Below are 22,361 nucleotides of genomic sequence, written 5' to 3'. Positions count from 1 at the left end.
CCTGGAAAGATGCCATTGCATCCTCAAACTCTAGCACCCCAAAACTTCCCATAGGCAGAGTCAGCTGCTGCGGCTGCAGGTGGCAGGGCCAGGGACTATAGGCAGGGGTTCAGCTGGGTCTGCGGGTCATCAGAAGCATTAGAGGAGCGTGGGCTGCAGGCTCGGGCTGCATATCCAGCTCCCCGCCTATTAACTTGCTGTGTAATTTGGACAGCTCCCTCGTTCTCGGGTTCTGTTTCCCGGTCGAAGAAGAGAAGACAGAATTGCATGTCCTTAAGGTCCCCTTGAGTTCCCCAGCAGTTCTGCTACTCACACTTTTCCATATTCCGGATAGGCACTGGCCTGCTCCCAGAACCCAGCCAGGCAGATTTGGCATCCCCGATTCTAAATCTCATCCCGTGAACCTCTCTCAAACTGCTGGAAACAGTAGTGGTGATACAGTGAAGACGCTTCCTTTCCTTGGCTTTGTGATCTCTCAGCCAGTCTTGATAGGAAGTGATTTCCAGGCTTTCTCCCATGTAAAATACATTCCTTTGGCTTGTTCCAGTTTGCAGTTGTCCACTAAAAAGTACAACAAAAGCAAAAATACTTGAAGGCACAACCTCTCCTTATCTGTCTCGCTCTGGTCCCTTTACTACTGTTAATGTGTCCTCTTAATCTTCAGAGGACATCCAGGTTTCAACCATGGTCACTTTCCAGGTCTTTTTATGCATGTACTCCATAATGCCTCCAGCCCTTTTGCTAATGACCCAGAAGTAAGCCGAATCATCTCCACTCAGTTATTGTGCATTATCTGTGTGTTCAGGTGAATCTCTACTCTTAGTCCAAAGAGTGACCACATAGAGGACCATGTAGGAGCATCTGTGTAGAAATGGTAGCCAGGATATATCCCTGCCAGTATGTAAGGACTAAGCTGTGGAGTGCATGCCTCTCCCCAGGTGGCTTGGTGCCCACACCCTCCTGCCTGTGTGACCTCTCGCACTCTGGATCTCTTCCTGATGGGGCACAGCAGAGAGAGCCATCCCCAGCTCCAATCACAGAGTCCTGGAGCCTCAAGGCTGCGTGAGGCCTTCTTAGATCCTTTCCTTGCTGCTGAGACTCAATACCCAACACCCAGAGTAAAAGGAGCAGAGGGTTGTTTAGCTCACAGTGTGCAGAGGGTCTGTTCATAGCTGGCTGGCTCCAGGCAGGGTGGCGTGGCAGGGGCAGCAGTTCGTGCAGGCCAGAGGCATCAGGCAACAGTAGCAGTTCTCTTCCTGTCTCTCGTGTCTTCTCCAGGTTACCTGCCCTTAGCGGGGTAGCACTTATACCCTTAATTCTAGCATCACACCGTGAATCAGTCCCAGTGGTCACCTCTGAAAAGCCCCACCTATGACTGCGTGAGGCTTTGGGGGACATCTAGACACAAACCACCCAAGATCGGAAGCATCTTGTCCCTGTCCTGCAGCAACCTCTGTCCATCGCATGCTCAACAGCTAGCCACCAGGCCTCCTGCTGACGCTGTGCATCTTCTCCAAATACAAAGACCTTGTGGTGTCCCAGTTGGTACTGACTGACAGCCTGCTGTGTGCCAGGACCTTCGTGAGGTCTTCATGGGTAGGATCCATTCCTTACAGAGTGCTGCCAGGGTGCCATTCCACCGCCATCATACTCCCTATTTTGCAGACCAGAAAGCTGATGGCTAGAAAGTTCTGTGATGTCAGACCCCGTGACTCCAAGCCCAAGGGTCAGAGCAGCAGAATATTGACCCCAACCCACCAGGCCTTCTCCAGCCTCCACTGCTGCTGTGAGCGCCACTCCCTGAATGAAGTTTTCAATATTGTTCTTTTTATTTTTTTCTTCAGTGCTGCGAGGCAAACCCAAGGTGTCACATGTGCTTCTATGCCACTCAGCTACATCCTCAGCTCACTGATTCTCTTTCCTGTGTCTCCACGAGCAGCTTAGCATCAGACAGACCTGCCGGGAGTCTTGACTGCAGTGCGCCCTGGGGTCTGGCTGCTGTCCTGCCTCCTTGTCTTTCCTTGCCGGCCTGTGTTGCTTCTGGCGTCAGCTGATTCTCACTGAAATAAGTACATTACTATGCTGCACATGTGTGTAGCATATTCACTTTTCCAAGTTATTGTGTTAGCTAATAACTTTCGGTGTGCATGGCACCGGGGATTGGCCCAGGGCCTTTGCACTGAGTTACATTCCTGTCCCCCTTTGTAACTTTGAGACGGGGTCTCACGAAGATGCCCAGGATAGCTGGAACTTGCAGGCCTCCTGCCTCGGCCTCCCAGAGTGCTGGGATGACAGCCATGAGCATTTATAAACGCATTCCTGAGTACTGAATGTTGTGCAGAGGCCTGCAGAGGCAGAATGCGCGTTTCAGAAGCACACCTTTAAGGAGCTAAAAATGTGAGCAAGATGTAGATAAGGTCTGTGTTGCAATGTGCCCCTCAGGGCGCACTTTGAGACTGGCCCTGGCCACCCTCTGAAACCTGACTCCCAGCCCAGGCCTGGCTTCTGCAGGTCCACGGCCACCCACCACGTTAATTAAGTGGAACACGGAGCTTCTGGGCCCTCACTGCGCAGTGGGCCCTGGGCTGAAAATGTGCCGACCACGCTTTCCCTTCCCCAAACCCCTCCCACCCCCTCCACCAGGGGTACGATTTCCCCGGCTGCCCCTCCAAGCAGCTCACTTACTTTCACTTATTTACACACATTTCTCACGCTCTTCTCCTCCAGGTTGTGATCAATTATTCAATAGTGAAAGGGCTGAAATACAACCAGGCCACACCAACCTTCCACCAGTGGCGAGACGCCCGCCAGGTCTACGGCTTAAACTTCGCCAGTAAGGAAGAGGCCACTACGTTCTCCAATGCCATGCTGTTCGCCCTGAACATCATGAATTCTCAAGAAGGAGGTGAGCGGGGCTGGGGCTTGACCTGTGGCCCAGACCCTCTCTGGCAGTTCCCCGGCACCCTGGCACTGCCACTGCAGGAGTGCCATGAACCGGCTGCAGGACTCTGGGCTCAGAGAAATGTGAGCAAGGGGAAGGACAAAAGTGCGTTTTTGTCTCTGACCACGACTGGGTTGAGGGGTACGGACGCGACCCCATACTTGTTCCACCTCCTTATTCCAGAGCATGCTTGGCAGAGACAGCGACAACTGACGACTTATCCTTGAATTCAGGTGTTCATGCGTTTGACAGGCGTCTACCAAAACAGTGCAGGAAACTGGCTAGGCAGAGCAGGCCAAAAGTAAACGGTGCCTTTCCCCCTTATTTCGGGGTAGACAGGTTCATAAACAGCCAACTCTCGTGTGCCACAGAAAGTTCTTGGGGAAACAGGAAAGGAAGCAGTAACTCTGTCCCTCTGGGCCACCAGGGAAGGCTGTGCAGCAGGGGCGACATAGGAGCTGGAGTTCTGGGTGAGGCCTTCAGCGGGAGAGGCGTGAGTGGGCATCTAGGGCAGAAGCCAGAGCTGGACGGCACGGGTGGGCTCCAGAGAGCCTCGGGAAAGCACGTAACATGGCGTGTATGAGGCCAGGCCTCAGGCAGGAAAGAGGCGGGAAGCGAAACCAGGCGGGTAGGCTCACCGGCCTGGGGAGATGGTGGAGATAGCGGGAAGGGGGCTGGGAAAACGTTCTGAGCGGAGTGGCTGAAGTGGAGAGGCAGAATCACATGCGGCTTTTACTGCACAGTCACAGCAGTAGCGTTAGAGGGAGGCCTGAGGCCTTGCTGTCCTGGGCGTCTTGGCCACTACAGGCAGGGTCCTGCCGGAGGCCGCACCTTACCGTGCTGCGCATGCTGGTTCAGAGCCCTGGCTTGCTGTCGCCGTGCTCGGTTGGAGCCCTGGCTCTGCCACATTCCAGCCGAGGAATTCTTGGGTGACTCACGTTTTCTGTGCCTGGATGTCCTTGTCTAGAAATGGGGACACTGAGTGTTGTTTTTAGCACGCCAGTGAGCTGGGAGGTGAAATGTTCCCCACTCCACACCACCGTGCCTCAGCACTGAATTCGGGGGTCGCATTTCTGTCATCACGCTGCTGTCACTGTCATGCCGCTGCTGCGGCTGCTGCCACTGCCCAAAGATGGAGGGACTGGGGAGACTTGAGGGGTGGGGAAGGGGCAGGTGGTGCCTACACACCTGTGCGCCTGACGCATCAGAGCCCGGGAGTGGGGTCGATGGAGCCCAGCGGCGGTGCCTCCCTGGCTGCATCAGGCCGTGTGGATGCTGTGCCTGGAACGCAGTGTGGTAGTCAGGAAGCCATGGAGAATGAGCAGCACATGGCCTGAGGGCCGCGGGCCCGAGAGGTGTTCAGCAAACCCTTTTCCCACCGGATAGCTTTGAGCTGAGGTTCATGTTTCTCACGGGCTCGTCTCCCTGCTTCCACCCGTCCCAGAAGTGGGAGTTACTTTATCCGTACCTAAGGATGCATCAAGGGGCCATTTAGAAAAGGGTTGACTCATTCATTCAAAGCAAGTGTTTCAATCACATAAGCACTACTAGTCATTTTACTAAATTCACCACCACATCACGGGTGAATCCGGGCGTCCAGCCCTCATTTTCAGGAAAGACAGCAGAGCCCCAGCATGAGGAAAGTGTCAGATCCTGAATCCAGGCCTCCAGGCCCTCTGCGGACGGGGTGGGTGACCAAGAGCTGGGGACAGGGGACGGGGCCTGACTAGAAAGCTCCATGGGAAGTCGCCGTGAGGTCCTGTGCATGGCCGAACCTGGGCCCTGGGGAGTCCACCGCCTCTGCGGCTGAAGTGTGAATGGAAGCGTGCAGCATAGCCGGTTTCATATGCGCGTCCTTGGCACCGGAAGGTACGGTGCACACTGTCCACTCCCAGGAGGTGGCCTGGCCACGACTCTTGAGCTTCGCCTCATCGCAGTGTTTGGGCGGCATGGGTGGCATGGGTGGCACAGCTGCCTGTCACACGAGCTCTACTTTGCCAAGCGAAGGGGGGGATTCAGAGCCCAAACGGTGCCAGGGTCCCAGCACGTCCTTGGCCATGCCCTTCCCCTGCAACTGGCGGGTCTGGCTCTCAGGCAGGCATCCAGCTCCTGGAGCCTTCTGGGGACCCCTGTTCAGACTCGGCATCTCCTCATGCTGGGTCTTGCCCACTATTTCCCTCCTCTCCTCCCTGTATGGACAGCACTGGTACAGGCTCTGCTTGGAGCGTCCATGCCCAGGAGACACAGCACGCTCCAGAAGCCAGGCTCGATGCCCCGCTCAGCACTGGGCGTTCTTGCGTCCCCGTACCTTCCCCGCGCTCGGCTGACTCCTGCCGCAGCCTGGGAGCCAGCCAGCATGCTGCCCCTGCCCCTGCCCCAGACCAAGACCAGGCCCGGAGGGGAAGCACCCTCCAACGACTCTGCCAGCCATAGCCTTAGCCCAGGCTTACCCTGCCTGTGTGCTGGATCGAGCAGAGGGCCGGGCTTCAGCCTGAGCGTTCTCCTTGCTTTCTCGGCTCCACAGTGCAGCCCACTGCTGACTGGGGTTCCCCACAGTGCGGTAGAGGAAGGAGCGATGCCATAGTACAGTATTGGTACTTGACTTCCACACAGAGGTGGAAAGGATCTGTTTTTCTGACATTTTTGCTGAAACCCACAGAATCCAGCTTCTTGGAGCAGTGAGTTTGGAAATTTATTCTTCAACTTTGGGCCCAACTTGGGAAACCTGAAGTCAATTTACCAGGTAAAAAATTAGATGAACAGCAATCACTGAGCCTGAAACTTTGGCTGTCCGTCGCTGGTGGTCTCACTTTGGGGACCAGCACCCTGTGCACAGTGAACTTGGCCCAGGGCAAGGTTCTGACCCTGGAAGAGGAGGGAGGACACAGGCCTCCAGCTCTCTGCTTTGTAACCATCTTGATCTGCTCCTGGGAGCAATGGAGACAGCCCCTCCCTGTCTTCCCTACCAGCATTCTGGGCAGCACAGCTGGATGTGTTGGGCAAAGCCTGCCAGTCACCAGCAGGGGGCGGTGTTGACAGGCTGTCCTGGAGCACCCAAACCTGTGGGGTTTGCCTCCCCACCCATAAATTATTCCCTTATCAGGCATCAGTTCATGGGTTAAGAATCCCATCAAGGCTGGGGCCTCGATGTGCGTGTGCATGACTCAGCCACTGACTCACCGCGTGCCCTTTGAGAGATCGATATGGACCTAGATCTCTACGGGTCCTTCCTGCTCTAATGGTTTGTGGTTCACGTCCATTTGCTGCACTGCCGTGAATTCTGATTCACTTGCAAACACCGCCACTGTGCCCAGGGCCATCAATGGGAGCAGGTGGAATAAGACTCCGGGAGGGAACCGAGTGGGCAGTGCTCCCCGTCACTTCCCCAGGGGCCCCTGGTGCATTCGCAGTAGTTGTACAAACCAGTCCTCCCTCACTAGGAACGTGAGCAAGGGACGTCGCCCCTAATCCTGTAATTGCATAAGCCGGGACCAGCTGTAGCCAACAGTGACACGTCTCTCCAGATGTACCCTCCTGTTCATCTGTGGGTCACTTCCCCAGCCTGGCTGCCGTGACGTAGCACAAATCTTAGGCCCTTGTCCCAGACCAGAGGGCCACTCAGACCCTCAGCATTCCAGAGCAAAGGGCATCTGTCTCAGTTCTGAGCGGGCAGGTGGCAGAGCCCAAGCCACTTCGGGAACAGCTGCGTACCCTCAGCCCCACCCAGCCTCAGGGATGGAAGGGGCCAGGGCGATGCTGCACACCCCAACAGGAGAGCGATGCTCCCTGCTGGGCCAGGACAGAAGCCCCCAAATCTTTCTGGACTCCACCCCAGGTGCCCCTTCCTTTGGCTGCTCATCTGTACCCTTAGGGTGAATATGAGTTATTAAAGCAAACGATCCAGCCCGAGAGGGACAAATCAGCCGGAAGCGTGTGTAATGGGGCCTGCTCCGTGTGACCAGTATCTAAACAAGGTGCAGTCTGGGCCCGAGCCCCCTGCTTGTGGGGGCCGCGCCAACGCTGGGGCATTAGTGTGAGAACTGAATCAGAGTGCGGGGCACCGGCTGGTATCCACGGAGAGCTGCGGGCTTGCTGGGTGTGGAAGCTCACTCCCACAGTGCTGAGCTCAAGTAAGGAGTGGGAGCCTGCTTTTGTCACTGCTCTCTGGAGACTGTGAGCCCTTCCAGGTCCAGGGAGTACCCCGCCCTGTGTGGCCACTGAGAAACTGGATCAAGGTGCCCCACGGCCTTATGGTGTTCATTTGGTTGTCTGTACTCACTGAGCTGCAGTCTCACGGTATTGCCCAGGCTGGCCTCCAATTCTACTCTCCAGCAACCGTCCTGTCTCAGCCTCCCAGGTAGCTGGTACTACAGGCATACACTTGGTGCCCAGCTCTAACCTCTACTTTACAGATGCTACTTGGCCCCATTTTTCACTGTTCCCCCCTTGGGACAAAGGCCACAGCGGGCCACAGGGCTGCTCCTGGCTCCCAAGCAAGCACTGTCCAGTGTGATATGGTTATAGGGAGACCCAGGAGCTGGGCGCCCCACCCACACCTGCTTCTCCTCCAAGATCTCCTTCTAACCAGGGGATTTCCCTGCCCCTGCTCAACCTGGAGGATGCACACCACACCCTACTGCTTCCTACCATGACGGCGGACAGAAGCACTCACAGCCCCGGACACTGAGTGCCATTGCCTCATGTATCTCTGCCCTCCAAGTCCTGAGGCCCGCACACATCCTGCAGACCGCCCACCTCTGTGTGCGTGTGCTTGTGTGCATGTGCCTATGTGTGTGCTTACCCAGAGCTAGTACCTGACCTCCCTGGCCCCACCTCCCGGCCTGTGGGATGGGACCTTTGCCTCGCACCTGCCTTGGGTTAACTATGAGGGATCCCTGTGGGGCTCAGCCCATCTCTCGTGCACAGTAAAGACCAATAAACCCTCGCAGCCTCTCCAGGTGCCACTGCGCAAGTGAGAGCTCACTCCGTCCCTACAGCTGTAGCCCCAAGTGCCGTGGTGCTGAAATCACCTTCCTCTCTGCACACCCTTGGTCCGATCCCTGGCTCTGGCTGCCCCTCTTTTTGCCTCTGGCTGATTCGTTGTTGATGTGGAAGGCGCCCTCTCCAAGCCTGGGTCACTTCCTGTGCTGTTGGGGACGTTGGTTGGTTGGTCTGCGGTTTATCAGGGAGTGGTTAGGATCCTGCTGCTGTCTACACAGGCTCCAGGGCCTCAGGCAGAGAAGTCCCTGTTCCCGAGGGTGCTCTGAGTCTGCCCCTTCTGACCTCACCTGAATTCTCCTTCCATGGGATCTTTTTATATACCTCACAAAGTTCCCCGTCATGATGAAGATGGGTGCCTAAACCCCTGGTACTCAGGAGGCTGAGGCAGGAGAATTACAAGTTCAAATCAAGCCTGGGAAGCTTAGCAAGCCTTTGTCTGAAAATAAAAAGAGCTGGAAATGTAGCAGAGTGCTCCCCGGGCTCAATCCCATGTGTGTGTGTACACGCCAGTTGTAGTATGTGCCACATTTTCTAGGAATACATCAAAAGAAAACAGTACTTGATTTTGCTTATAACTTAACTGAGAGCTGTTTCTGTTTGGGAAAGCCCTGTGTCTGGCACCGTCACTGGGGATGTCATCTTTGTCATCCACGTCCCGTAAGCAAGCCTGTTTGCAGCAGGGCACCCCAGGGAGTCGGGGCAAGGGCCTGCAGCAAGCTGATTCTGTCTCCTGTGTCGTGACTGGCCTGTTACCTGTGCGTCAAATGCTTTATTAGAAATTAATCCTTTCTAGTGGCACAGCACCTGCCTGGCAGGCGCAAGGTCCTGAGTTCAATTCCTGGTACCAAAAAAAAAAAAAAAAAAAATGTAATGTTCTCTTTCTCCTTTCTATTTCACTGAAGGCTTTAGGTGGCTTTTTCATAGTTTGTATAACAGGCCTATAAACCGTGAGTCTCACTTCAGGGTAATACCTAGAATGCGGCCAAGTGTGTATTACAGGAAGGGGCCCTGGGGCCTGAGAACTGCTGTCCCAGGAGCTGGGAATCGGACTGGTTCCTTCTTGCACCACAAGTCTTACTGGGCAGCGCCCCACCTTCCTGAGGAGACTGAGTCCCGGAGCAGGGAAGTGAGTATGGGCCAAACCACTTTTGGGTTGGCTCAGAAAGAGGGCCTGGGGCAACACGCACCCGTGTTCCCACCTGGAGAGGGTGGCTGTGGCGGGAGCAGCACAGATGGGAGGAGTGTGAGCTGGGATCCAGGGCTGTGCCTCCGTCCACGGCCCTGGACATGGTGCCCCTTGTCCTGGGCCTGGCATGTCAGGGACATCTCGTCCCTGTGGAGACACTGGGGCCTGGCAGATGTCCTTCAGGGCCACTCCTCCACCCTGCTCGCCCTTTCGTCCCTGGATGCTCTCCCATCAGACCCCTTAGGTTCTCTCAAAACTGACGAAGGCCGTGTTATATTCACCTGCTGCCACTCGAGGCGGCCAGGGCCCCAGATGATGTGCACAGCCATGGGGCGGGAGAGGGTGCCAAGGAAGCTCCACAACCCCAGTGCCCTGCCCAGAAAGCAGAGGTCCGGGCCCAGGTGGGGCCCTTGGACCCAGAGCCAGGGATGGAGCCTGCGGTGCCAAAAGGCGGAGTTCACAGTTTACAGACAGAGAACTAAGACCTGGGGCGGGAGACAGGGGTCAGTGGCCAAGTGCAGAGATCCTCCCACTGTCCCAGGCAGCCTTGGTTTGGGGTCACTTTCTCCAGGGGCCTAGGACTGGGGAGGGCTGTGGGAGGAAGACAAGTGGCTTGTAGGAAGCAGGGCCTGAGGGCATGGGACTTTGTCACCTTTCCCTCCGGGGCCTTGGAGCGCTGGGCCAAGGGCCACCTGCAGACGGTGGCAGGAACCTGAATTCCTGGATCAGCTGTTGGGAGCAGTCCCGCAATTGCTGACGGGCTGTGCGATCCAAGGCAAGGCTTCTCCTCGGGTCCCGTGTGGATGCATGGCAAGCAATGCTCCCTACCCAGAGGACCTCGGGGCCAGTGCCCTGGTGCACAGAACGTGCAGCACGGAGTCAGGGAGTCCTCAGGAGAATGGGGAGACAGCCCCAGCCCCAGCCCACACCCTGGCCTAACCTGCTGGCCCCTGTGGGGTGCTCACCTCCTGGGACACCTGTGCACACAGCATGAGCCCCACCTCAGCCAGCGCACGGGGGAATAGCTCGAACCGACCGGTGTGGAGAGCAGGAATGGTCATAGGGGAGTTTGGGGCAGGGGCAGGGGCAGGGGCAGGGGCAGGGTTGGTTGCAGCAGTTTCACACAGGCTGATCAGCGGCATTGGGGTTACCGTGGGGTGCTCGCCGCACACAGCTCCGCTCCCCCAGCTGTGTAGTCTGAGGCCCTGAGAAGGAGGAGGAAAATCCAGGAGCCCAGAGCCACATGGGGTGATAGCGGGCGAACCGCTTGTTCTTGCTGGCTTCTTAGGCCAGAGGGTGCCATCCTTTTCTCACTCGGCTCGCCTGTGATGACGTGACTGGGGGTTCCAGGGTGGTCGTCCCAGTGTGGCGGGCTTCCCCACCCCCCAAGCCCTCTCACTGCAGCATCAGTGGCACCACAGAAAGAGCCTGAGGAAGGGACACCCCGACCCTCGCGTGAGAACTTAGGCCCAGTGCCTTTTCCCTCTGAGGGAGGGGGCAGACCGTGTCTCAGAGTTTTGAAGATGAAGCTGACTTTTGCTTCTCATAAAGTTCTTTCTGTTAGAAATTAATTAACTGCCCCGCCCCCTGTCAAAAAAACATACTGACCTGCGTCTCCCTGGCTGCGAGGCCCCTGGCTTGCTCTGGTTCTTCCTCCGTGATGCCTCTGGGCTTGGTGTGACCTGGAAGCCAGCCCTGCGAGTGTCACCTCTCTCTGCAGATGGGGGAGAAGGGGCTGGCCATCCACCTCTTCCTCATACCCTTAGATGGCAACTTTATGGAGCAAAGTGAGACCTCACTCTGTTTCAGGGACAGATACTCCAGACTATTGAGAGGGCCTTCATAGTTGCCATGGCAACGGTCACCCTTTGTACCAGCTCCACTGCATTTGCAATGGCTGTGGCCCTTCGTACTCTGTCATGTTCCCCCACAGTCTCAAAACCCCAGCCATCCTTGCAGCCCGTCACCCCCCAGGCCAACTTCGCCACCCCACTCCCCACCCCATGACCTCCGCTGGGTGCCCTTGGGGCTTTATTTTTGCCCCAGACACCCTGTGGCACAGCATTTGCTCCCAGTTCATGCATCTATCTCCATCCTCGGGCCCCGAAAACCAGCACGTGGTCCAACTTGAGCCGGCACACGCTGCCAATGCCAAGGGGCCCCTTTAGCTCAGACCCCAGCCTGCCATGGGTCCGAGACTATGTCTGCCAAGGGTCCCCAACTGAGCCTTGAGACATCTGTGCCCAGGCGCCCTCTCTGCTGTCACCACCTCTACCCTCCATGCGCCACTCTGCCCTGGTGTGGTGGGCCAGCCCTGACCTCAGCCCGGCCTCCCCCTCGGCTGTCATTGCTATGTCCGCATATCCCTCATGTGGCTGTCTGTGGAGCCATCCTGGACAGGCCCACGCTGACACATGGCCTCCTGCAGAGGTGCCGGGTAGGAGCCAGTGCCTCTTCCCTCAAAGCCTCTGTGCACCCAGCATCCCCCACGCTCCCCATCCCCGCATCCTCCTCCGCAGACCAAGAGGAGGAAGTCTCCGGAGCCAGCAGCCTGTGGATCTGGGCCCAAGGTGAGGGGTGCTATCTGTGCTGGAGGGACATGATCAATGGAATTGTCTCACACAGAAATCGCACCCGTCACCTTGGCCTGCCGAGCACCGCCAGACCAAGGAGCACACCTGGCCCACCGCAGTCCTGCCGCCCGGCCCTGAGCTGCGAGCGCTATGGGCGGGCTTGGATGTGGACTGGAACAGACTCTGCCCATGCACCTACCTCACAGAGGTGTTGTGCAGAGAGCAGGTATGGTGTTTGCAGAGGGTGTTGTCACCTGAAGTCCCCGTAGCCGTCTCGGGTCACGCTGAATCACCCAGAGGGGCAGCTCCGACCTTGGCTCTGCTGGCACTGAAGCAGCACTCTCGTAAGGGACAAGGATGTGTCCCCGAGGGGCTGTAGTCAGTGCTGAAGATGTGACAGTGAAGAAGGGAGTTCAGGTCCCAGGGAGAGGCTCTGCCTGGCCCTCGGGGTCTCCTCTGCACTGTGAGGCAGCACCCTGGTAGGGGTCCTTGATTCCCAAACAGGCCCCCAGTACCCCAGTGCTGCCCTTGACCTCTGAAGAGCCACTGGCCTCTTTGCAATTTAGCCCAGAGATTAACAGGGCCTGCTCCACCGCCAACCTGGGTTACCTCCTCACCACAAACTGGGCCTCCTGATGGGGCCCTAAGCCACCCACGACCAGCTCAGGTGCTGACAGAAGGGCACAGATTGTGCACAGCTGCTCTGTGTCCTGTCCACGGGGCCACTGCTGGCCCCTGAGCCAGCTGTTTCCCCACGCAAGGGCTTAGTTTCTTTTTGAAAGGGCCGTGATAGCCTCCTCGATAAGTTGTCCAGTGAAGAGTGGACAGGATGGTGATTGCAAGCTGCAAGGGCACAGGCTGTGACCTTCCTGGAGACACCGGCCAAGGACAGGCCAAGGTCTTCCCTCCTCAGGACACGTCTGGTGTGACAGCCCAGGAGCTAGGTCTCATATTAAGGACAGGAACAGGCATCCCTTCCCAAGGCCACGGGCGCGGCTCTCTGAGGTTGGCGGGAGCCATGAGGGAGGAATCTCCACCCGAGGCTCAGGCCGAGAAGTAGACTGCCTGCAGCAGCTCTGGTGAGAGCAGAGGCCTGATCCCACCCCCATCTCTGTCCTGCGGGGCAGAGACCCCGATCTGATGCTTGGGTGCTGAGTGTTACGGACACTTAACGCACGTCCCATCTCTACGGGCAGTGCCGCCGCCTGAGGAGGTGCAGCCCTCCTCCGTGTCCCCTTGCTCTTCCTCACGGAGCACACAGTTTCCTCCTGAACAGTGATGCCTCCATCAGCAGCTGACCTGAGGAGGGGTCAGGCCCAGGCCATCTTTTTTTTTTTTTTTTTAATTTTTTTTTGTCTTTTTTTTTTTTTTTTTCATTTTTATCGGTACCAGGGATCGAACTCACGACTGCCTGCTTGCAAGGAGGGTACTTATGCCGCTGAGCTAAATCCCCAGGCCATCTTCTCTGTCTCTTAGTTAACCTCTCTCCCTGTCCTGGGGCCCCTGCCGGAATGTCCCCTGCTCAGAGCAAGCCTGTCCCAAGTAGACCCACCCACACACCTCTAGTCCTCTTAGCCTGCTGTGTTTCCTTTATATGTGCTTCGTCTTCCCTTGGGGCCTGTCGCTCCTTTCTAGATTAAGTTCAGGGGAGCAATTTATATCCACGCCTATTCTCCCAGTGCCTAGCACAGTGTTTGATGAATGCATAAGGAGCATCTTTGAATTACCAAGTGTCTTCAAAACTGAGTGAGGCCTGGTCCTGTGTTCCCAGAGCTCACAATGAGGTGGAGAAGGGAGGCCAGAGTGCCATGTGCTGTGGTGAAGGAAAGCACGAAGCCTCGGGGAGCCCAGAACAAGCCCTGGAGCATGGGCTCCCGGACAGCGCAGGCACGCCTGAGCCGGAGAAGGGAGATGGACAGAGCCAACGCGCAGAGCGCCACTGGCCTGCATGCATATGGGGTACAGGTGGTGAGCTCCAAGGAGCAGGCAGGCCGGTCAGGGAGCGCGGGCTCAGGTGTAGTATTCTAGGCTTAGACGTGGCCCTGCACCATGCAGTGGGGCCTCCAGTCCTCAGTGGCTTCCAGTCTGCTCACAGAGCTCCACAATAACCCACAGGCCATGGGCGCTCAGGGAGAGGTGGGCGCTCTGCCCACTTCCCCTCCAACCTCCTGCTCCTCTCATGCCCCTGCAGGGTGAGCCAAGTCCCCAGAAGGGAACGCAAGGTGCTTGCTTGGGGATGGAGCTGCTGATCGTTCCTCCCAGGAAGGATTGAGCTGGGCATGACAGCGTGGGCCCACATCAGGAAAGAAGTCAGGATGGCACCTCAGGCCCCTCCTTTTCACCACCAAGGCAGCCAAGCCAGGGACTGGGGCTACAGATGCCTTCTGAGTCCAGTATGGCCCTAAAACTCTGGGCATATTTTTGCATATTTTTATTCTACTCCAGGAATTGCAGAGAGGACAGTGAGAAGCCATGAAGGGGAGTTGGTGCATTCAGGGAAACAAGGGTATCTGATCTGAGTAGGGACAGCGAGAGAGGCCAAGGAGGCCGTCAGGGGACCAGGCCAGGCAGGTAGCATGTGGGAAGCGTTGGATCCCACAGTTAGGGTTTCCAGGAACCGGAACCAGTGGGGTTCCGGCCATGACAGCCTGGCTTTCTGCTGTTCAGTCTGTAAGCACGGGCTCAGGCATGAGCCTGCGGCAGAGAGCAGGATGGGTGGCAGAGTGCCTCCATGACAGCGTGGGGTGGGGGCCTGGAGCTAGACAGCGTGGGAAGGGTACACTGGACAGACAGATTCTGTGTAGACCGGCAGAAGGGAGATTGGAGATGGAGATTAGAGATGGAGTGTGCAGGTAGCGCTGTCTGTGAGAGGCACTAGCTCGGGGTCCTGGGAGAGTTGGAGCGGAGCAAGACAGAAGTGCTAGAATAATCAGAAACTTGGAGTCTCAGGCCGAGCGCAAACTCAGGCCCCAGGCAGAAGCAGGTGACACGAGGAGGCGGTGACCAGCACTGCCACTTGAGGAGTGAGGCTGATGCACGGGGCAGAGCGCTGTGTCTGGGCTTTGTGGGTACCAAGACAAGGTCAGGGGCGCACAGAGCGGCCCTCCACCCTGAGGACGCACTCTCCACGCCCACAGGCACAGCAGCCCACATCATGGCTAAGCATAGAGGGCTGCTGCCCAGCACTGGAGGGGACCCAGGGCAGTGAGAGGGAGCAGTGTTTGCTGTGGGCTGGGGGGCTGATCATTCATAGACCCAGAAACTTGTCAGCCTGGTACAGAAAGCAGGCACGGCAGGCCTCGGGTAGGGGAGAATGGATGTAGCATTAAGGAAGAGAAGACTGGGGACCAAGAGATGCTCAGGGGACCTAGCAAGAGCCGATGGCAGAGCCGCCCCTGCCAGGGACTCTTTTGCCTGGCTGCCCATTCCCCCAGGCCTGCACACCTACGTAGTCCCCCTACCCCCGGCCCACAGGCTAAGGAGGGGAGCTGCAGAGCGAGGCCCCTCCCAGCAGACACGGAGCACCCCGGGCCTGCAGGCTGAGCCTCCGCCAGAGGTCCGCACCATCCCCGGCTGAGCCTGCTGGCACTGTGCGGCAGGCGGGCTCTGATAGGTCAGCGGGGAGCCCTCATGAAAGATTGAGGCGCTGAAGCCCACAGGGCGGCTGCACGGCCGTATCAGTTACCACTGCTCCAGCCAGGCGGCCGAGGAGGAGGAGGTAAGTGGCTGGGAAGCGAGAGGCACTGTGTGGACGGCACCCGGAGCCCTGCCTGTGATGGTCAGCAGGGAGTGGACCTTCCACTGTTTCTGCCTCTGCCACTGTGCCTGCACCGTGCTTTGCAGAGTGACCTGTAGGTGACGAGAGCGCATCCCTCCCTCTCCTCCTGCTCCTCCTATGCCTCTCTTTTCACTCCCACTGCTCCTGGGGTGGGGTGGGGTGAGCTGGGGGGGCAGGAGCACAGCCCGGGACGCATCTGTCCCCACCGGAGGCTGGACAGTGAGGCCCGTACAGTGCCAAGTGGAAGCAGCAGCAGCAGCTCGGTTGGGAGGCACAAGCCACTTGGGGAGGTCATTCACCTGTCCCATGCCTCAGTCTCCCCAGCTGCCCCAGATGCTGCAGAGGTGCTCTGAAGACATAAAGCGTAACAGCGGCTATTGCAGTGGATGCTGTTTGAGGAGCTTCCTGGGCTGGTTTTGGGAAATGAGTTTATTGGGAAAAAGGAAGCTGGGTGTGATGGCACCCGCCTATAATCCTAGCTCTCAGGAGTAGAAGGGGGAGGCTGAGGTAGGAGGATCCCTGAGAGCCTGGGCTGCATAGGGGAACTAGCCCGAAAAAGAAACAGGAAAAAAAGACCTTGTCTGCAAATCAGCTTTCCTCAGGCAGCAGCCTGAGCAGGCCCCAGCCTGCAAAAGGGGTACTACAGCCTGGATCTGGGGGCCGGGCTCCAGTCCTGCTTTGCCCCTGCTTTGCCTGTGCCATTTATGGAGCTTGCCCTGTCCCTAGGCCTCAGGGCCCCTCCATGTGAGGAGTAGCCAGGGCTAGGAGGGGATGCCGCTCTCTCCCAGCACCAGGGCATCTTGGGCCTGGGCTGTCCTCAGAATTACAGGGGCCTCCTGCACGGTCCATGCTGCTCCCTCCCTGAAGTACAAGCAAGTCCTGCTCTGCAGGAACTCAGGCTCTTGGCCAGGCTTCCCCTTGGCCACCAGGGAGCTGACCTGTGATGGCCGGCATGGCGCAAGGCTTGGGTGGAATGGTCCACCTGCAGTTCAGGGTAACATATCCGCAGATGCTGGGGACCTGAGCAGAGCAAATCAGCCCACCAAGGGCTCAGCTTGGTAGTGAGGGTGAGGAGGGGGCCCGCTTCCTCTAAGTGAGTGTCCACACCAGCACTGAAAAGGGGAGGGGTCAATCAGGCATCGCCTGCTCCTGGGTCAATCAGGCATCGCCTGCTCCTTCGTGCCCAGGGTGGACAATAGGGTGCTGGCCCCTTCTGCTTTCTAAACTCATAGGAGGCACCGTGCATCTGCCAGGACTGAGCATCCATGTGCTGTGGGCCAGCAGAGCCCTGGCAGGCAGGCACCTTGTTAGGTGCTGGTCCCAGCTCTGCAGCCAGCCCCGAGGTGATCCTGGGGGTGACTATAAGGTTCGCAGTCAGATCTGGACTCTGTGGGGATGCTCCCTGCTTGGCATAGGAGGGTACCCTCGGGGGCCACTTCCCTTGCTGCACAGGGAAAGTGTGCTGGGACCCCACTCTTCTCCACCCAGGATGGAGGGACTTCCTGGAAAGAGAGGAAGGTGAAGCCAGAGCCATGCAGGGGAGGAGGCAGGGACTGCCCACTCAGCCAGGTGGCGACCATTTCCTGGCCAGAAATTCCATCGAGCGTCACTGAGCAGGTGCTGATCCTGTCTCTGGCAGTCCTGGGATCTCAGGTTCCCTCTTTTCAGGAGGCCAGGGGATGCCTTTCCTGTGGAGCGGAACTGGAAACTTCGCCCATCCCTCTGTCACCAAGGAGCCATGGGCTGGTGGCCCAGAGCCTAGCAGTGTGCAGGGTGGACAGGGCAAGGCCACTCCAGGGCCCCCTCGGCTGGGTGCTGAGAACCTGGGAGGCGCCTGCCCTGCTCTGCCAGACCTCTCAGGCAGGGAGTCACAGAGGGATGGTTCTCTGCAGGGTCTCCTGGCCACCTCCTTATCCCTAGGTGACACGGAGTAGGCACAACCATTCTAACATTCAGAAGACACAAACCCGTAATCCCTAAATAGCCAGTGTCCACAGTGGGATGTGTCTTCTTGTCCCTTCACGTTACAGAGTTTCCATCTCTCTCAATTTATGGGACGCTGAAGCCAGGAAGTGGGGGACTCCCCTCAGCACGTGACCAGGGAAGTAGAGCTCAGGCCCCCAGTCCCAGGATGTGAGGTGCCCCCTGGGGCAGACTGCCTGCCCAAGCAACCTCGTCCAGTCAGGGCCGTCACCGCTGGGCTCTGTGCAGCCCTGCGCATCCATGAGCAACATCCTTTCCCTGGGCCGCTCTCCCAGTGCCGCACAGATGGGCACTGAGGCAGGGGCCAGTGGGTACCGAGAGCCTACTCTGCTCTGGGAAAGGCCTCGGCCCCTCCCATTTGTCCTGCCGGCTTCCGTGGAGATAGCGAATGCCATTCAGGTTCTCTGGCCCGGCCCAGGACACTGTCTGCGTTCGTGACCTCAGCTGCCTGCCTGCCCTGTTCTGCCAGGCTCTGGAGGCCAGCTCCAGCCCCCCACACTGGTGTCCCCAGCTCTGAGAGGGGTGCCCTGAGGCCTCTGTCAGTTCCCCTAGAAGGGCAGCTGCTCTGGCCTTTTCTGGGCCCATCACTCACGCGTTCAGCAGCCCTGCTGTGCGGCCGCCATGGACCAAGGCTGAGAAGTGCCAGGATGGTTACTGTGACGGGGTGAGGACAGGCAGGTGGGGTCTGCTTGCTGGTGCCCTGCCTGCCTGGGTTGGTATGGGCATATCTGTCACATCGGAGTCTCACAAGGAGCTGTGCCCCATACACCGTGGCAGAGCCAGGTGCTGGCAGTATGTGGTTCATCTCCACAGAGCCCCCAGTTCACCCCTCTGCTCCCCTCCCCTCCCACTGCTGCCGGCCTCCCAGAACCCTTAAGCCTAGCGGGAACCCTCTTCAAGTCCGCGTCAAGGCAGGTGCTGTAGACAGCCTTCGAGGAGGTGCAGCACAAGGACAAGGGTGCTAACAGCCGTGCCACCCCCGCTCGGGTGCGGGCACCGGAGGGGAGAGTTCTGGCACGTGGGGAGGAGGGTGTGTCTCACTTCCATCCCTGAGGATGTGATCTGGGGACTTTTATAGGCTAGAGGAGCAGGTGATCAAGGTGTAGGGACAGGTCAGAAGCAGAGTGGTCAGTGCTCTGCTCACGTGTAACCCATCTTTGTAACTCTGTGTGGCTGTGTTTAGAACATGGTGGTGTCACATGGTCTGAGGGTGGGGTTTCGGGCCGAAGTGAAGGTGTGTGATTTCCACAGAAGTGGCCTCCAGGCCCCTGAAAAGTAGCCAAGGCTACTATTAGCAGTCCCTGCAGGGCAGAGATGTCCTCTTCAGCAAAGCAAGTAGACGGCTTGTTCCCTGCTGCTCCAAGGTGTGACCTCCACAATTGGTGATTTTTTAAAAAGTCAACCAAAAGCAAGTACCTAAAAGCGTAAGAAGCAAGATGATGATTCGGATTCTGCCTCAGGTCCAGGTATACGCTCGCCCCTCCCCAGAGAGTGCAGGACGGGTGTGGGGTGGTCACTGGCATCTCTGCTGTGGCCTTGCTTTGGGAGTCCCAGGGAGGACACTGCCTTCCCAGGGTTCCTCTCAAAGGAGCTTGGCATTCTGGCTCCTCCTGTCCCTCTCCAGTGACAGGCCCACCCTGGTCCTCCCGTGCCCGTGTCCCGCTGGCCAGCCCTCCGACTGTCCGCCTACGTTTCCCTGAGTGCCCTTCTCGTGGCCCACGCAGATCCTAGGACTCTGAGTTCCTCTGTGTCTGACAGGACTTGACCCATGCTGGGCCGTGAGCCTGAGGGGCAATGGAAACTGCCACCATCCGTGGCTCTGTGTTTTGCCGCAGGGCACCGCCTCTGTCCCGGGGCACACTCTGCCCCGTACACGGACAGCTCCCAACCTACACCAATGCTGTGGGCTGGAGCCGGGGGTCCTGTGGCACACAACTCCCCACCAGCCACTCTCCACAGGCGGGCTTCTCATCTGGACTCTGGCACACTGGTCTGAGCATGAAGGGGTGGGGCCTCCATGGTGGGCGGGACCCCAACTCAGGAGAGTAGCTCTCAAATGAAACATGGCTGGCACAGAGGCCAGGGCCAGGAGCAGGTCCCCTCCCTCCCCTAAGAATCACGTGCAGAGCTGGGGTTGAACTTGGGCCCTCATCCACCCAAGGCAGCTGCTGTATCATTGGCTACATCCTAGCCCTGTTCATCATTTGAGACCGTTGCCCAGCCTGGCCTCAAACTTGGAATCCTCCTGCTCAGCCTCCTGAGTTGCAGGGATTGTAGGTGTGTGCTGTGGTGCCCAGCCAAGGGTGCCTTTTGAACAGCACAGGGACTCCTGTGGGCCGCTGTCTGACTCTGTAGCAAGGCTGGAGGGCTTTAAACTCTAACAACAGCAAATGTTTTACAGGACTTTAGGGTTTCCTAGGGCTGCTTACTCCCACACAGCTTTTCGGGGGTCGCTGTTTGTGTGGTGTGGTGTTGCACCTCAGAAAGGGGAGGACACAGGTTGTGTAGGAGTGCCAAGTGTAGTTGCCAGCTTAGCTCCAGCCACCTCGCCACCACCACAGGCAACTCTGTACCCCAGTGCCCAGCCGTGGGCAGAGCAGGGAGATCTGGCAGGACTCAGAGCCCTGTGAGAGAGGCTGGGTGGCACACGTCCTCTCCGTGACACGAAGCCTTCAGTCAGCCAGGCCACCTGACACCTTTCCATTCGGCCCACCTTGCACTACCACGAGCAGGGATCCTACGGCTCAATGTCTTAAAGACAGGGTCCTGCATCCACCTCTTAGCACTGTCCTGGCGATCGCTAAACTTTGGTGAGTTTAGGGGTGACCAGCACTCCAACCCTAAGGCCCTGTTTTCGGAGGCATGTCTTGGGTGCCTGTCTTTGCCCAGGACAGTTCTGCCCAGCCCCTTTCCCTGCACTGATGACCACCAGCACCCTCTGATCTCCCTGGGTCCACTTCGTGAAGCCCACCGAGTACCTCCTGTGCGCTGCGCCCTCTGCCCTCGTGCAGCCAGGGCTCTGGGGTGGAAGGGAAGAAAGGATGTGAGCGAGGAAGCTGTGGGCTCTGAGACAGGACGGTGGGCATGGGATCGAGAGCTGGACTTGGAGAGCGCGAGGCAGCGGTGACCATGGAGCTGGCCTGAAGCGAGGATTTCCTGTGGGCTGCTGCTCACAGCTGGGCAGAAGCACCTGCAGGCCGGCTGTTCCCAGACTTCCGGCGGGAGCCACCTGCTCCCTGCCTCTGCCTGGGTAGCTGGGCCCTGGGCGCAGGGGAAGGAGTCGGGACTCTCACAACAGCACAGATGACTTGCATGATACAGTATGGACCCATCCCCTCCCTGGGCCTGCATTCTCACCCCCAAAACAAAAGACTGCACCCCATAATGCTGAGGACCCTGTAGCTCAATAGTCCAGCAGTATCTTTGTTTAAGAAGAATGGAGGAGCCAGCATGGTGATGCACCCCTTAATCCCAGTACTTGGGAGGCTGAGGCAGGAGGATCACTGTGAGGTCAAGGCCAGCCCGGGCCACATAGTGGGTTCAAGGCTATCCTGGACTACACAGCGAGACCCTGTCTCATAGAACACAGAGAGACACAAACAAAGCCAAGAAGAGTGGAGGAGCTGGGCTCAGTGGCGTACTCTGATCCTGGCTGCTCAGGAGGCTAAAGCAGGAGGATTACAAGTTCCAGGCCAGCCCAGGAAGTTTAGTGAGACCCTGATGCAAAGTGAAAAATGAAGCGAGGGTTGCAGCTTAGCGGTAGAGCATTGGCCAGGGCAAGGCCCTGGGTGCTGTCACCAGCGCCATGCAGAATAAATAAACAAGGAGAGCAGGGGCTCATGTAGCCCTCTATTCTCTTCCCGCTCTGTATGCATGCAGAGCTCCAGCCGATTCTGGTGTCATCTTCAGCCCAGGAGCAGAACCCCGGAGAGGGGCTGGGCTCCTGCTGGCCTCCCTCAGCCTCTGGAGGGCCCAGCTGGCTGAAGGTGAGGCTGGAAGCCAGGTCCAGATGCAGAGGCCCCTGCTGCAGCCAGGGGATGACCTGTCCTCAGACCAGGGGCCACACGGGGTCTACCGGAGAGGGTCTCGGCCCCCAGGACAGCGTCCTGTTGAGGAGCGGTGCAGTTGCCGAGACCAAAACCTACCAGGAGGCAGAAGTCCAGCTATGCAGCTGGACCCAAGGCCCGAGCCAGACTCAAAGCCCCGAACATGGCTCATACTTACAACCCGGGCTGCTCAGGAGGCCGGAGCGGGAACATCACTAGTTCAAAGCCAGCCTGGGCGATTCTGTGAGCCACCCTCTTACCATAGAGTCTTACAGGGCCGGAATGTGGCTCAGCACCAGAGCACCTGCCCAGTGTGAGCTGGGCTCTGGTCCCACCCCGCTGCCCGGTAGGTAGGACGCAGTCTGCTGATTTTAGGCCAGCGTCAATATCAAGCACTGAGGGGACAGGAGCAGGTGGGGAGCAGAAACTGCAGGTACCACCTGCAGGGAACAAACACCAGCAGCTAAAGGGGACAGTGTTTTTTTAAACCATGTCAAAGTTTGGGTTCAGTTTATTTATGGCTCAGAGGGAGAAGCCACAGATAAGGAGAAGGAAGGACCCAGGGTTCTGAGGCGGGGACCTTGCACAGTGAGAGGCTACTCTTCAGGAAGACCAGCACCCAGGCACCCTTCCTGCAGCCCAGCTGGGGGCAGCGGACACTGAGCACAGTCTGACAGGCCTTTCTTCCTCCACTGACCTCTCTGCTCTGTGCTTCTCTGCCCCACAGGCCCCTCCGCCCAGCGTCAGGTGCAGAATGGCCCCTCTCCTGAGGAGATGGACATCCAGAGAAGGTAATCCCACAACTGCAGCCTCCCCACAGAGCTGGCCCCCCATGAGTGAGGACCTGCGTGTG

The 22,361-nt window shown here is 58.1% G+C and overlaps 1 protein-coding gene across 4 annotated transcripts in view; it reads left to right on the top strand.

Annotated features, from left to right (window-relative positions):
• Nucleotides 1–22,361, top strand: part of Evl (Enah/Vasp-like) — a 142,271-nt gene that overhangs the window by 106,239 nt on the left and 13,671 nt on the right. For all 4 annotated transcript variants that reach the window (XM_063241088.1, XM_023562035.2, XM_005000498.4 and 1 more), the window contains 2 exons: nucleotides 2,728–2,905; nucleotides 22,236–22,299. In XM_063241088.1, the coding sequence (XP_063097158.1) occupies nucleotides 2,728–2,905; nucleotides 22,236–22,299 (242 nt within the window). The remainder of the gene's footprint in view (nucleotides 1–2,727; nucleotides 2,906–22,235; nucleotides 22,300–22,361) is intronic.

This window comes from Cavia porcellus, unplaced genomic scaffold (assembly GCF_034190915.1).
Source record: "Cavia porcellus strain 051 isolate PalLab524CR breed Dunkin Hartley unplaced genomic scaffold, mCavPor4.1 scaffold_31, whole genome shotgun sequence".
NCBI classification, from domain to species: domain Eukaryota; kingdom Metazoa; phylum Chordata; class Mammalia; order Rodentia; family Caviidae; genus Cavia; species Cavia porcellus.
The sequence above is the reverse complement of the archived record's forward strand: the minus strand, read 5'-3'. Positions and strand labels throughout refer to the sequence as shown.